Source organism: Cnephaeus nilssonii (assembly GCF_951640355.1).
Source record: "Cnephaeus nilssonii genome assembly, chromosome: X".
Classification (NCBI taxonomy): domain Eukaryota; kingdom Metazoa; phylum Chordata; class Mammalia; order Chiroptera; family Vespertilionidae; genus Cnephaeus; species Cnephaeus nilssonii.
Window position 1 is genome coordinate 127,281,125 of NC_137071.1, and position 17,008 is coordinate 127,298,132.

The 17,008-nt window shown below is 39.6% G+C and overlaps 1 protein-coding gene across 2 annotated transcripts in view; it reads right to left on the minus strand.

Annotated features, from left to right (window-relative positions):
* Positions 1-15,327, minus strand: part of ZNF81 (zinc finger protein 81) — a 34,038-nt gene extending 18,711 nt beyond the window's left edge. For both annotated transcript variants that reach the window (XM_079764950.1, XM_079764949.1), the window contains exons 1-2: positions 15,243-15,327; positions 9,121-9,364 (exon numbers count right to left, since the gene is read on the minus strand). In XM_079764950.1, coding sequence (XP_079621076.1) covers positions 9,121-9,192 — 72 coding nt within the window. In that variant the 5' untranslated portion in view covers positions 9,193-9,364; positions 15,243-15,327. The remainder of the gene's footprint in view (positions 1-9,120; positions 9,365-15,242) is intronic.
* Positions 15,328-17,008: the final 1,681 nt, after the last annotated feature.

Consider the following 17,008-nt stretch of genomic DNA (forward strand, 5'->3'; position numbering starts at 1 on the left):
ATGCACTGAACCCCAGTTCTGACTGCACTGAACCCCAGTTCCGGGCGAGCCTGGGGGAATCTGGACTGTCAGGCGGAAACTCAGGGGAGCTGCGGAAGGCAGAGGTCTGGAGGCGCGCGCGCAAGGGCAGGGCTGACGGGAAACCAAGACTGTCTGCTCAGCCCTGAGACTCCGCCCCATCCAAGCTGAGCACAGAGGCTTGTGCAATTTTGCAAGTCTGGTCCTATAAGGCTGTCTCCAGCACAGGTCTCCCGGAGGAGACACAGCTGATCCTCACAGCCAATTGGCCTGGAGGTCAATTCCTCCCAGTGATACCAACAACAATCAAGACTTAACCACAACAAGGCTATACACACAGATCACAAAGGGGTGCACCAAGCGTGTCCACCTCAGGTGACTGGGGAGGCTGACCCACTGGGCCATATAGGAAACCTAGCACACAAACCTACCCTACCAACTCAGGGAAGCATCAAAAATGCAGTGACAAAGTAACAGATCACAAATGAAAGAAATGGAGGAAAACAAATGACTGGATATAGAGTTCAAAACCACGGTTATAAGGTTTTTCAAGAATTTCCTAGAAAAGGCCGATAAATTTAGCCAGACCCTCGAGGATATGAAAAATGACCAACTAGAAATTAAACATACACTGACTGAAATTAAAAATAATATACAGAGATCCAACAGCAGACTAGAGGATTGCAAGAATCAAGTCAAAGATTTGAAATACAAAGAAGAAAAATCACTCAACCAGGAAAGCAAAAAGAAAAAAGAATCCAAAAATTTGAAGATAGTGTAAGAAACCTCTGGGACAACTTCCAGCGTACCAACATCAGAATTATGGGAGTGCCAGAAGAAGACAGAGAGCAAGATACTGAAAACCTATTTGAAGAAATAATGACTGAAAACTTCTCCCACCTGGTGAAAGAAATAGACTTACAAGTCCAGGAAGCACACAGAACCCCAAACAAAAGGAATCCAAAGAGGACCACACCAAGACACATCATAATTAAAATGCCAAGAGCAAAAGACAAAGAGAGAACATTAAAAGCAGCAAGAGAAAAAGAGTTAGTTACCTACAACAGAGTACCCATACGATTGTCAGCTGATTCCTCAACAGAAACTATGCAGGCCAGAAGGGAGTGGCAAGAAATATTCAAAGTGATGAAGAGCAAGAACCTACAACCAAGAGTACTCTCTCTACCCAGCAAAGTTATCATTCAGAATGGAAGGTCAGATAAAGAGCTTCACAGATAAGAAAAAGCTAAAGGAGTTCATCACCACCAAACCAGTATTATATGAAATGCTGAAAGGTATTCTTTAAGAAGAGGAAGAGGAAAAAAGTAAAGATAAAAATTATGAACAACAAATACATATCTATCAACAAGTGAACCCAAAAATCAAGTGAATTAAAAATCTGAGGAACAGAATAAACTGGTGAATATAATAGAATCAGGGGCATAGAAAGGGAGTGGACTGATAATTCTCAGGGGGAAAAGGTATGGGGGGTGCAGGAAGAGACTGGACAAAAATTGTACACCTATGGATGAGGACAGTGTGGGGGAGGTAAGGGCAGAGGATGGGGTGGGAACCAGGTGGAGGGGAGCTATGGGGGGGGGGAGAAACTATTGTAATAATCTGAAGAATAAAGATTTGTTAAATTAAAAATAATAATAATAATAAAATAAAAATAAAAATACATGATTTACAACAACCAAAATACAATCCAAAATAACAAAGAGACAGAAAGGTATCAAGAGAAAGAGAAGAGGTTCAAGAGTAAATGCAGAGACTGACCCTGAGATGATCCAAATGCCAGAATTAGACTTTAAACTAGTTATGTATAAGTATGCTCAAAAATATAAGGACAATTCTGTTCATAATGAATGAATAATAGGATAGTTCAACTGAGAAATGTGAACTATAAAAAAATAACTAACTGAAAAGTCTAGAACTGAAAAATGCAATCCGAAACTTAATAAATTCCCTGGATGGACTTACCAACAGAATGGAGATAACAAAACAAAAGAAAGAGTTAATGAATGTAAGACAGACCCCAACAGAAGTTGACCAATCTGAAAAGTAGAGAGAAAAATTCTTGGAAAAAGTAAACAAAATAATAGAGTCTCAGGGATGGGTAATATAAAATCAAAAGATCTAACATACATGTAATTTGAGGTCCAGAGAAAGGGGGCAGAAAAGATGTTTTTAAAAATAATGGGCAGAAACTTCCCAAATTTGGCAAAAGACATGCATTTACATATTCAAGAAATCTGGCAAACCCCAAGCAGAATAAATCCACAGAAAACCATACCTAGGCGCATTGTAGTCAAACTTTTAAAAAGCAAAGAATAAAAGATTTTTGAAAGCAGCCAGAAAACAAAACAAAGCAAAATGACATATTACATACATGGAAACAATGATTTAAATACTTTTTAAATGCTAAAGAAAATAAGTGTTATCTGGCTGGGCAAAGTTAGCAGTTCCATGATTAGGTCTCAAGGCCTAGGAATAACTCTTCATGGCTTTTGGTTCTGCTCTCTTAGTTCTTGTTCCCACCTTCTAAGCCATCCTTCCTTTTACATGAAAGGTAGCAGAAGAGTTTTCTCAGCCTGCTTCCTGCCAGTAGAATTTTGGGAATCCAATGTCTTCCTTTCATTTTGTGTAGTCTCTATCCCTTTCACTCTAAGGTGATAGTGTTTCTGCTGATACCATTTGCTCTAATACTTTATGGTTTGTCTGTGAATCCCATTGGGTTTACTCCATTAGACAAAAGCTGCAGCCATAAATCTCTTTGAGATGAGCCATTCTCTATCTTGGACTCCTGCTGAAAGGAATGAGGGACAACACTCTTAAGCTTACAAGAGGCCCTCTTGTATGATTGAGAAGATCTATGTTACCCCCCTTTATCTCTTCAAAGAGTTTTGTATGGCTGAATGCTCTGAGCCTTCACTGCCCAGACTATTGCCACTGCTTTCTGGATCCATCATCACATTGGACACGGCAATACATCTATCCTCACGGACTGGGCACAAATGAAAACACCGCTTTCCTGATGCGGAAGCTACCACTATATACCAAATTTGTGACTCCTTCCACAAGATGACCCATTGTGATGAGGAAGTGCACACAGCATGAAGTGTGGCCCACCTGGCCCTGGCCAACTGACTGCATCACACCTCAAGCCCCTCTCCGATTTGTGCCATTGTTTATATGTTTTCAGGTTAAAATGTTGCTGTTTCAGTCTGCTAGGCCCACTCCAGCCACACAATTGTGGATCTTGGAATTAACCTGTATCAAGTTTTCAGCTTTCTGGATTATTTGCAGCCTGAAAATGGAACACCTTTCACTGCAAAAGCCATGTAACAATGGGCTGATAGTTAAGGTATTTGATGGACTTCCACACTCTCCCCCATCCACTGGCATCTGGTATTGTTGAGCATTGGAATGGCCTCCTCAAAAAGGAACTCAAAAGGATTTCAGACTCTGCCTCTCTCACCTCCTCCTGCTCCATACATGCTCTTTAGTAAGGCAGTTTAATCCATGAATATGGTTGTCCCCAGAAAGGAATCATCTCCTTTCAGCTGCTCCCTGACTAATGATCAGAACAAAAGGTGTTAGGAGTTATATGGACATATTTTGACAATTTGGGATCCTGTCTCATTGCTAACCCTCTGGGTGGCAAAGCATCCAGAAGGAAGGATGCCTAAGAGATTTCAATTTAATTCTGGTTGCCACCTGGATTCTCTGGTCGGATTAACATTGTCCTAGATCATAAAGATAATTGCTTCTTGGTTTAGTACACTGCTTACTGTGTTCCCCTTTAATGACCCACAGGGGCCAAAGGGTAGAACATAACAGATCTCTGTAAACTTATTAAAATGGCCTTGTTCCTCTTGCATCTGACTCATTGAAATGAAAGGTCTGGAAACTAGTAGGAGATGATTGGGGTGGGGGGTGAATTTAATACTTTCTAGAATGAACCATAATGATTTTGTGTCAGCAGAGGGTGAGCAATAACACCGAAATTGAAGAAGAAGCACCTTAAACCCCAGGAGGTACAAGAAAGGGAGGGGCATTAATAATCTGTCTTCCTGAACTAACCATGGAGCCTTCATCACAAAGGAAAATGCCTTAGTACATCTTCCCCAAACTGCTGCAAGGGCATAAAATGTACCTGACTGTCAGGTCTGCCAATACCTGCATCCACAAGGTTATCACCATTCCCCTTAAGTTTGCTGAGAAGTCTATCAGAAACAGCTGGGAGGGCCCCAGCGCCTGCATCACACACACTAAACACCTGTCAACACCTTCAAATGTCTGCTCTCCTTGAACCACTTCCCCTAGCAGCTGCTCAGTCATTAAGTGGGGCAGAAGAATATCACGCAGCTAGTGGCTTGGACATATAGGACAGGTTGGAATGAAGGCCTTCAGGCAGCCTCTCCAATAACAAGAACTAGACTCAAGTTTTCAAACAGAACTGAGGCCCCTTAACAATGTTGAACATAACCTGAGCCCAGTTAAAAATCCCCCCACTCTTTTATGCTCTTAGAACCAACTTACCACAGATATCACAGTTCCCCTTATGACTCGGATAACATTTGCTGTCCACTCTCATAACCCCCATAAGACTCCTGGGGTTTTCCTGTGTCAAGGCCAAACGCAGACCTTTCTCCTTTTATTGAACTTGCTGAAAGGCTAGACACAGACCCTCCAACTCCCCACTTTCTCATGAATGATTAACTGAGATTAGAAGTTAAACTAGCCAGCTAGACACAGAGATAAGCATTTCTTTTTCAGCTGACGGAGACTTCTCCTGAATGCAGAAACAATGCCACCTATAAATCTCCCCACGAGAACTTGTCTAATCCTCAGTATGAAAGTAAAAGGCAAAACCACCCTGCTGCGACACTCCAACTTTCACATCAGGGGTGCTCTCCCTATTGCAATAGCCTGAATAAAATCAATTTCCTTTTTTGTTCAGTTTTGCCTTTAATAGTTAGAGACTATCAGCTGGATGAGAGGCCACATTGGAGGCACTCTCAACCTATGTCTCCTGACTGCTGGAGGTCCCACCAATTGTAAACAGTACTTTCTTCTGGGGAGCATCCTGGGATTGTACTTCTTATGCAGAAGCCAGGCATTCACTTGCCTTCCTCCCCCAAACATGGTGATTTTCACGTTAAGGGTGGTCATAACTGAACTGCAAGTGTTTGAGGTAGTGATTGGTGGTTCAGGTAACCCATAAATGACTCTGGGGGTCTCTCTAAAAGGAGGCTACCTACTTGGTTGCTAGTAGGAGCTTCCTAGAAGAGTAAATGGCTTGCTATTCATGTGAACCCTGAGGGCAGTTATTTCTATGATAGGAATCATCCAATTAGAAAAGATGGTAGGACATTTGTCCCTGATTGTATCTGAGGTGATGAACATAATATTTGGCTCTGGAAGGTATTCCGGGGTCAGGCTCAGCTTACTGTGCAAACAGAGGATGAAATTGCCCCCTTGGGCCAAGGCAGAATCTGTGCAATCGCTAACACATCCTGCTGTACCTGGACTCATGTCTCACACCAAGTACAAAGGTCAATACAGAAACTTAGGCAGAAAGGCACCTGGCTTTGTAAGGTAAACATTGATGGCTTTAAAGGATTTGTTCAGCTCATTTGAGTCCGGAACCCCGGATGTCACGTTTGAGCAAAATACTGCAGATTGGCCTCATTCTGCCACTTGGGAGTCCTGTTGATTAAGTGTTACATAAGATAAATTGAACAGTCTGGGCTCTCATCTCTGCCAGCCAGATTAATCCGAGTAGCTGACAGAGTAGTATACTCATGGGAAATTTTGCAGAAGGCAAGACAGTGCAGAAATGAAGGGTGCATTTTTTTTTATTGGGAGACAATTCTCAACAGATCTCTTGTGTTGTAAGTAATGCTGCAGTGAGCATTTCTACATGTCCTAGTACATCAGCCAAGGATTTCTGCTCATATTTTCCTGGGAGAATTGTTTCCTCTTTTGATCTACATATACTTTGATAAAGAAGGCTAAGATGTTTTCCAAAGAGATTATGCCAATTTATACTCCCACCAACAGCATACGAGCTGCTCGTATATGCTGATATGAGCCTATAAGCTGCTGATATGGCTCCTCATCCTTGCTACCACTTATCATCATCAGTCTTCTTAATTTTAGCCATTCTGGTGGGAGTGTGGTAGTATTACAACTGTGGTTTAAATTTTGCACTTCCCTGATGACTAATGAGACTGGGCACTCTCTCAGGTCTTTGTTAGTCATTTGGATATCTTTTTTTGTTATATGTCTATTCAAATAAGGCACGTGACTACTGTGTAGTCTGCTTTTTCTTACAGTTTTGTTGTTCTTGACATATTCTGGCTAGAAGTCCTCCATTGTCTCTCTCTTCTACTCTGTGGCTTGTAAATTTCTTCTTAATGGAAGTGATTATTATAAAAATTAATATAGTAACTATCTTTGGGAGTAGAGGGACTCTGAAATTATATGGCCACTTTCTAGACTGACATAGTGAAAAATCAATGAGCTGTAAATTTTTTTGTATACTTTTATATATGTATATTTCACAATAAAAATATTTTTTAAAATATAGGCTTAATCTATAACCCATTAACTCCACCCCTATGTATATAGTTAAGAGATGGGTATACACATGTACAAACAAATTTTGAAAAGAAACAAACAAATTTTTTGTTCATGGTAGCATTGTTTATAATTCATATTACGTTTCACCAAAATACTTAACAATAACAAAAGCTGATAAAAATTTTAGTAGGCCACCTTTTGTGAAATAAAAAGGAGAAAGTAAGAATGTTTTCTCAGCTGCTTTTATTTGCATAAAGAAACCCTAATCATGCAGTAAACTAACCTGGTTATATGTATTAGACACAGGTGAGCAGATAAGAGAAAGATGAATGAGGATTTAGACTAGATTTTTTTATATCCTCACCCAAGGACATGTTTTTATTGATTTGAGAGAGAGAGAGAGAAACATCAAAGTGAGAAAAAATAATCAATTGGTTGCCTCCCACACTCACCCCGACCTAGATCCAATCCACAACTTGGGTACGTGCCTCGACTGGGAAATGAACCTACAACCTTTGGGTGTACGTGACAATGCTCCAACTAACTGAGCCACCCGGCCAAGTTTAGGCTATGTAGATTTTTATATTTTTAAATTTTATATATTTTCATTTTTGAGCTATGTGTCTATATTGTCATTCAAAATGAATTGAAAAACTATTACTAATATTTTTAGAGTGATAAGATGCTGCATCCATGAAACAAAAACAGCATACTATTAAAAGGGAATATTCTGAAAATAAAGAGCTATTTAAAATAAAAATATGTAACAGCATTAATGAGAGACACAAAAGAAGATTTAGAAGATAAAGTGTTCCAAAAAACTCTTAGAAAGGAGATAAAAAGAGAAAGAATGGAAAGCAGAACAAAGACTAAAAAAAGTAGGAGGCTTAACAACTGAATAGGAGTTTTTTGAAAAGTAGAGAAAATGTATGTGTGAGTAGAAAAGGAATAGACTGGAAATAGGCTTTTAAAATTCTGTACAAAATGATTTCCAACCTAAAAATCTATATCCAGCTGAAAAGATAAATTGAGTATCAAAGTTAAATAAATATATTTCCACCCTGGCTGGCATGGCTCAGTTAGTTGAGTGTTGTCCCACGCACTAAAAGGTTGCTGTTTCAATTCTCCGTCAGGGCACATACCCAGTTTGCAGGTTCAGTCCCCAGTCGGGTGCATGTAGGAGGCAGCTGATCAATATTTCTCTCTCTTTCTCTCTCTCTCTCTCTTTCTCTTCCTCTCCTTATAAAATCAATAAAAACATTTAATTAAATAATTAATTAATAGCATTTAATTAAATAATTAATTAATAGATAAATAAATTTCCAAGGCACTTATTACTTTTTGATTTCTATAAATTTATTTCTACAATTATATATTAAATAAATATAATTTTGCATGACATTTTCAGACATACAAAGCTTCATAAAATCCACCTGTCATGTATCCATTTTCAAGGATAGACTGGAGGATGTGCTTCCACAAAATGAGGGGGTAAACTAAGAAAGAGGAAGACACAGGCTCCAATAAACAGGAAAAAAGACATAGGATCCCCAGGAAAGGGGATGTGCAACAAGACAGAGGTGAAAAGGATTTCCTGGGGGATAACACAGGGAAGACACCAAGACAATAGCTGTGTGTGAAGCTGAGAGAGAAACCAGACCAGCAGCCTTCAGCAAGTCAACAAGTTCCAGGAAAGATTTCTTCACAGAGAAGAAACTGATGGCCAGAGTTGAGACCATTCCCACCTACTACTAGCTGTGTGAAATTGAGCCAGATAGTTTTTCTCTATGCCCAAGTTTCCCTCTCTATAAAATGGGAGTAACAACAGCACCCACTTCTTGAGGTTGTTATGAAGATGAGTAAGTATATGTAGTATGTGTATAACAGTGCTGGGCACATAGTAAACATTATATGAGTGTTTACAATTATCGTCACTATGATTATTACCTACTAGAGGCCCGGTGCACGAAATTTGTGCACTGGAGGGGCCGGGGGTCCCTCAGCCTGGCCTGTGCCATCTCGCAGTCTGGGAGCCCTCAGGGGGTGTCCAACTGCCTGCTTAGGCCTGTTCCCTGTGGGAAGTGGGCCTAAGCCAGCAGCCGGACATTCCTCTGACAGTCTGGGGCCCCTCGCTCCTTACCACCCACCTGCTCGCTGTTCCTTACCAGTCGGCTCGCTGCTCCTTAGCGCTGCCATGGAGGCCAGCTTCTGGCTGAGCGGTGTTCCCTCTGTGGGAGCGCACTGACCACCAGGGGGCAGCTCCTGTGTTGAGTGTCTGCCCCCTGGCGGTCAGTGCGCATCACAGCGACTGGTCGTTCTGCTGTTCGATCTATTTGCATATTAGGCCTTTATTATATAGGATATGTTTGAATACACAGAGAGGAGATTTAAACAACTAGAAAGAATTTGGAATTGAATTATTGATTTGTATATAGTAAAGCAAAGTAATGACTAAACCAGAAAACTGTTAATTCCAAGAAAAAGAAAAAGTTGTCTCTTTGCCTTCCTTACCTCACAGGAGTTGTCTCTTCCTCCTGCAGTCAGGGCCAGGGACCACTTGGGAGAGCTCTGGTTGGCTGGCATGTTTACTTGGGCCTCAACCCGCAGGCTCTCTTGCTGACAACTCCGTTCTTCCCAGGAGCCTAGGGCCAGGCAGGGTCTGCGGACTCAACCAGAGCTTCTGGGACCAGAAGGAAGATCTTAAAGCCTTCACTGTGGGGTCTGGTCCAGGGACTCCACAGAGACTCCAAGAAACCTGGAAAGACAGTGTCCACATGGTCAGTCAATCAGCATTCATGCCACAAACATTACTTGGGGGCACCAAAGTACGGCACTGGGTGCTGTGGGAATAGGGGCGATATCCATGAAGATAAATTAAAGAAATTTTAAGAAGAGTAAAATGAAGAGAAATTAAGACAACAAAAGAGATGAGATGAAGAGAAAACAAGGAAGTTAAATAAGAAGTAAAATAAAATAAAAGGCATGAACAAGTTAAATTTTAAACACACAAAGATGATGATGTACTAAAGAAAGAGAAACACCTATTTTAGTTATTTATAAAAATGGAATATGAGCGAGACCATAGATTTAGACTAAAATTAATGAAGGCTTAAATTCTAGCTCTGCCAACTTTTAGCTATGAAAATATGAAAATGTTTCTTTAGGTGTTTTTTTTCAAAATGAGTCAAAACTATTTATCTCAAAGGGTTGTGAAAATTAAATAAGATGATGTTTTAAGGCACTTAGCACCAGACCAGCCCAGCCCAAGTAAACTTGTAATTCATATTAGCAAGCATTGTTATTACAAGGAATCATCTAACGTGCAGAAGCAGATACCTCACTTAATTTGCAAAACAATCCTATCATCAATGTGTTGCTGCAATTATTATTTCATTTTATGCATAAAGAAACAGAAGTTTACAGATGTTAAGTAAAACCCAGTCTATGTGGTTTCAACGTTCACATTCTCAATACTATACCATATGGTACCTGTTACATGGTAGGCTCAAAATAAATGTGGTTCTGTTTACTAGATGTTGAAAACATGACTTTGATTTGGAATAAAAACGTTAAGTAAAGTTTCTTAAAATAGAAGAGACAGGTCAGAAGGAAAATACTAATAGACTGAGACTAAAATTGTTTAATTACCTCAAAAATATCCAAAGGTAAAACTGTTTCTCCTACTGAGGGAGGAGAGGGTGTCTCCATAACCAAATTGAAGTATAATTTTATGCTGGTCAACCAACAGAGGCACTACATATTTAGTCATTCTTTTTAGGAAAGAGAAGGGGCGATATCCATGTAAAATGAAGAGAAATTAAGACAACAAAAGTAAGAGATGAGATGAAGAGAAAACAAGGAAGTTAAATAAGAAGTAAAATAAAATAAAAGGCATGAACAAGTTAAATTTTAAACACATAAAGATGATGATGTACTAAAGAAAGAAAAAAATATGCTTTCTTTTCTTATGCCCATGATACTCTTAGAAAATTCCATCCAATAACTTGTCTACAAAGAAAATCTGGTAGATGTTTTAATGCTGGGAATTGACGGGCTACATTCTCTGATCATAATATAAAGTGTTCAACGCTATTGGTCATTAGGGAAATGCAAATCAAATCCAAAATTTTCCATTCATTTGGAGACCATTTCATATCCATTAGGATAGCAAAAATAACAACAACAACAAAACAATAACAAGTGTTTGTAAGGTGTGAATACACTGGAGCGCTCATACATTGCTGGAAGAATTGTAAAATAATGCAGGCATTCTGAAAAACAGTTTGGCAAAATGTTACCCACAGAGCCACCATATGATCCAGCAGTTCCACTACTAGGTATCTACCCAAGAAAAATGAAAACACATGTATACTCCAAAACTTATACACAAATATCCACAGCAGTATTATTCATAATAGTAAAAAAAATAGAAACCACCTAAATGTCCATCAACTGATGAACGGATAAATGTAGGGAAGGCTATAGGGTTAAGCCTTGGACTGACCTGTTGGCAAAGCCACGAACAAGTCCCAGCTTAGAGGGCACAGCCCTCTTAGCATAATTAATCTTGACTTTATGAGCCCCCTAGATCCTATCTGGGTAGCTAATGGGCTGTGGGAGGTGTAGCAAGTGCTGTCAAAATAAGTGAAACTCACAAGAACACAGTAACTATGGTGACCACTACCTTGTTTACTTCTGGCTATAAAATAAAGGCTCAGCTTGCGGTCTGGATCTCTCTCTGTGGCCTCAGCCAGGCACAGGAGATCCACCTAGACCCAGCTTATTCTCTTTGTCTTTTCTTCAATCCTTCCCCGCCCGCCCTCAGGCTCGTGGAACCCTTGGCTGTGCTGGCCCGGCACAGATAAACAAATGTGGTATATCTATACAATAAAATAGTATTTGCCAATAAAAAGTACTGATATATGCTATAACATGAAATAACCTTGAAATCATTATCTTACATGAAAGATGCCAGTCACAGAAGACCACATATTATATGATTCCATTTATGTGAGATGTCTAAAATGGGCAAATACATAGAGACAGAAATTGATTGGAGGTTTCCTAGGGTGGGAGTGTGGGGTGGCATAAGTGATGAATATCTGCTATTGTGTACAAAGTTGAAAATGTTCTAAAATTAGATTGTGGTGATTGATGACTGCACAATTCTGTGAATGTACTTAATACCATTGAATCATATACTTTAATGGGTGAATTTTTATGGTACTGGAATGTATCTAAATAAATCTGTTTTATGTCTGTTTTTAAAAGAAAAGAAACACAATCCAGGACCACAATAGGAAATCAATACAGAAGCTATACAATTTTTACCAGTTGTCATGTAACACACTAAAGTTATATATAAAGTAAAATTTATAGCTTTAAATGGCTTTATTTTTAATTAAAAAGAAATATAACAAAAAGAGCTATTTGTTCAACCTAAAACATTCAAAGTAGAAAAAACAGAATTAAGCAAACCACCAAAAAAGGTAGTACTCAATAAAAATGAAATCTTAAATAAATCAAATAAATGTAACAACAGGGAGTTTCAAAGAAACAACAAGTTGGATCTTTGAGATGACAATGTCATTGATAACCCCCTAGCAAACCAAATAAAGGGGAATAACTTAAATATTATATATATACAAATATAAAAATATACATATATATATATAATGACAAAGGAAAAATCTTTCCCAGGTGGGGCAATGGTTCAAAGTAGTTATTGTGATATATTATTATAACTGTATAGCAACATACTTTATTTTTTAATTTTTATTATTTTATATTTTAAAAATATATTTTATTAATTTCAGAGAGGAAGGGAGAGGGAGACAGATAGACATATCAATGATGAGAGAGAACCATTTTCCAGCTGCCTCCTTTACGGCCCCCATCGAGGATCAAGCCCACAAACCGGGCATGTGCCCTGACCGGGTATCAGACCATGACCCTCCTGGTTCCTAGGAGGAACTCAACCACTGAGCCATGCCAGCCAGGCAACATACTTTAATATTGATGTGAAATAGGGGCTTCCCTAGCAAAATGTAAATTAACAAATAGAGGAAGAAACATAAAAGAGAAAAATGAATGTAGAAGAGACCAGAGCAAAATGACATAGCACAACAAATATAAAGACTGAAAGGTAGAAAGGAAAGGGGGCCAGCCCACAGACCTCAGGGCCTGGGGAACAGTACACTGGTGAATTCCCTGTTTCATTTCCCCTCCCATATATCACAAACAAAGCATTGGAGAAGCCTATAACTAAAAACTGTCAACAGGCTCAGACAAAAGAGCTCTAAGAAAAGTCTACTCTCATTAATCAAAGTATCAAGAAAAGGAAAGTCACCAAATACTTGAGAATTAAAAAATCCATTTCTATATAATCATGGATCAAAGAGGAAGTCTCAAAGGAAATTAAAAAGTAACAAATATAAATTGAAATACAACATGTTGAAAATTTGTGGGATGTAGCTAAAGCAGTGTTGAAAGGGAAATTTATAAATTTAAATGTTCATATTTTCAGAATTAAGGTCTTAAATCAATAATCTAAGCTCCCGCCAAAACTGGTTTAGCTCAGTGGATACAGCGTCAGCCTGCGGACTGAAAGGTCCCGGGTTCGATTCCGGTCAAGGGCACGTACCGTGGTTGCGGGCACATCCCCAGTGGGGGGTGTGCAGGAGGCAGCTGGTCGATGTTTCTCTCTCATCGATGTCTCTAACTCTCTATCCCTCTCCCTTCCTCTCTGTAAAAAATCAATAAAATATATTTTAAAAAATAATAATAATCTAAGCTCCCACCTCAAAAATTAGAAAAAGAGCAAAGTAAACCCAAAACAAGAGAAGGGAGGAAATAATAAACATAATAGTAGAAATCAATGAAACTGAAAACAGAAAAACAATAGAGAATATCAATGAAAACAAAAGCTGGTTCTCTGAAAATGATAAAATTGGTAGTCCTCTAGCAAGATTGACAAAGGTAAAAAGAAGACACAAATTACCAACATCAGAAATGAAACAGGAGATTTAACTACAGATACTGCAGCTATTAAAAGGAAAGGGAATATCACACGCAACTTTATGCACATTAGTTCAACAACTGGGATGAAATGATCCAATTCCTCACAAAACACAAACTCCTACAACTCACCCACTATTAAATAGTTACTCTGAAAAGATATGAACTAGGTAATCTTAATAGTCATATAACTACTATAGAAATTGAAGACACACAAAAAAAAAGCTTCCAAAAGAAAATTTCCCGGCCCAGATGATTTCACTGGAGAATTCCACCAAACATTTAAAGAAAAATTAGCATAATTCTACACAATCTCTTCCAGAAAATAGAAGTGAGCATTTTTCAAGTCATTATATGATGCCAGTATTACCCTAATATTAAAACAAAGACAATACAAAAAAGGAAAACTGTAGATCCATATTTCCCATAAACTTGATTCAAAAATCCTGAAAATTGCCCTAGCTGGTTTGGCTCAGTGGATAGAGCATCAGCCTGCGGATTGAAGGGTCCCGGGTTCGATTCCAGTCAAGGGTACATGCCTGGTTGTGGGCTCCATCCCCAGTGGGAGGCGTGCAGAAGGCAGCCGATAAATGATTCTCTCATCATTGATGTTTCTATCCCTCTCTCCCTATCCCTTCCTCTCTGAAATCAATAAAAAAAATATATTTTTTAAATCCTGAAAAAAAGCATTAGCCAGTCAATTCCTGCAATACATAAAAGGAATTATACCACTACAACTAAGTAAGGTTTACTCCAGGAATGTAAGGCTGGTTCAATATTCAAAAATCATCAGTGTATTCCCTCATATTAACAGGCCAAAGATTAAAAAAAATCACAAGATCATATAAATTCATACACAGTATGACAAAATTCAACACTTATTCATGATAAAAGTAGACAGACACATAGATCAATGGAACAAAATAGAGAACCTAAAAATAGCCCCACACAACTATGGCCAATTTATTTTTGATAAAGGTGCAAAACGTATCAACAGAGGAAGAATAGTGTTTTCAATAAATGGTGCTTGAGTAATTGGACATTCAAATAAAAGAATCCTCAATCTAAGCCTCTAACTTCATATGAAACTTAACTCAAATGGATCATGGATAGCAGGGAGGAGAAATGGACAAATCAGCATCACAGTAGAAAATTTCTCTCTCCTCTCCCAGGAATAGAAGAAGCAGACAAAAAAAGTGTACAAATATTGTACAATGCAAGTGACAACTAAATAATTAAATATTGCTGTCAACTTATATATGGAACATTTATAAACATTCACCACGTACTAGGCCATGCATCCCCTCCTATTTCAAGGAATGCGCTTCACGTAGACATTTTTCGGACCCCATTTTTCTCAGGTTAGAAACCTGTTAAATAAACTTTTGGAAACTGAAGACGCACTTCTAAAGAACTCCTGGGCAGAAGAAAAAAAAATCAACTCTTAGAAAACACTTCGAACATAATGCACCAAACCTTGTGGGTTTCAGTGAACTTTAAGACCTTAACATTGACGTGAGAAAAGAGGAAATCCTGCAAAAGAAATGAGCGAATTATCCAACTACAGCTAGACAACCGAGGAGATCACTGACCACACAAAATTCCCCAACACTCACCCTCCCCAGGGCCGCATCACTGAGAAACGCCTCCGGCACGGAGCCCTGAGAGCCCGCTGACAACAACTATTCAGCCTTGGCTGAGAACCGCAGCCGCTTCCGGTCACCACCCCTAGCATCGCCCCTTCTCGGGATACGGAGCTTCTCAGGAAGGGGGCGTGTTTCTGCACATGCGCAGAACCACATTTGAAGCCGCCGGCAGCCAAGAGTTAAGGAGATGGTATGCTGTTGGTGCTTTGGGCCGTTCGGTGCCCCTTGGTAGTAGCACTGGGGAATATGGCCGCGCCCAGGTAGCGCTCCCTCGTCGTGGGATGCACCCTGTTGAAGGAGTGTCCATTCCCTACTGGGGATGAGGAAGCCTCTAAAGTCGCAGAGCCCGCGGTGGGACGGTCTCACAGGTGGCGGGAGGCACGCTGGCCGAAGGAGGGGGTGTTTGGTCTATAGATGTGTGTAATCATGTTCAGAGAAACGAAACGGAGGGGCCTCTGGAAAGACGCACAGGTGCCAGTGCTATCATCTCCTGACGGAGAACACAGGATGGGGGAGGGGGAGGGAGAAGTCAGACTGGTTACAGGCGGACCACGAGGGGAGGAGGGAAAGAAATCAGGGATGTGCAGCCCCCCCTCCCCCCACCTAGGATATAGCACTGGAGGAAAAAGGGGAGAAGTCAGTGTTAGCTTCCCCTCTGCTGTGCTTGTGGAAGTTGGCTGTGGGGGTTGAATGTTCCCATAATCAACATTATCTTCCACCCCGCCTACCCAAAATAAAATAAATATATGTATGAATAAAATTTTCAGCTGCACTTGTCATTGTTGACAGTATTACAGATGTCCCCCAACTTCCCCCCTTAGCCTTTTTATTTTTTCTTAACCTAATGCAATATGCCGATAAAAACATCTTTAAGAAACTATTGTTTTTATTCTCTCATAAAATAAAACCTATATGCTGTAGTGATACCCTCTTAGTTTGCAAATGTAGCTTTAAGACAACACTGATTCTGCCCTTCAACCAGTTTGCTGCCCCTTATCATCTCCAACATGGAAATTCTGCAGATGCCCTGCCCTTCTGGGAGATGTCACGGGTAAATGGGGAAGAGGTCATGTTGCCCTTCACCTGGGAATGGCTGCTTACACTTCAAAACCAAGTTCAAATATCTCCTCCTCCAGTGAATCCTCCAAAAAGAGGTAGAAGGCTCTGTGCCCTGCTGAAGGCCTTTCCAAATCCTCAGGAGAGGAAGATATTTTGAGGGGACCCCTGGAGCCCTGGTATGGGTGTTTGTTGAATAAATAAATGAAAGAAGAAATGCAATTAGTGGAAGCACATTTGGTATGCATTCACTTCCAATAGAGTGCCAGGAATCATTGTTAATGTTGTTGAGTGTCACAATAGTACTAGGTTATGTTAAAATATAGGTTTATCTGTTAGACCATTTCAGAGAAGAAATAAAGATAAAGCCAATAAACATTAATGATCAGGGGAATACAAATCAAGACATGTTGAGATGACATTTTACACCCATTCAATTTGCAAAACTTTTAACTGATAATGCCAAGTATTGGAGAATGTAAATAAGTGGAACCACTTTAGAAAATAGTTGGCATTCCCTCCTACAGTGAATATTTATATGCCTCACAATCCAGCCAGTCCACTCTTAGGATATATCCAAGAGAAACACTTACACATGAAACCTGGGCTATGCATGGCATCCTGTTTCCAGCAAAAACTGGAAACAAAAATGGATGTTCATCAACAGGAGTCAAAATGAA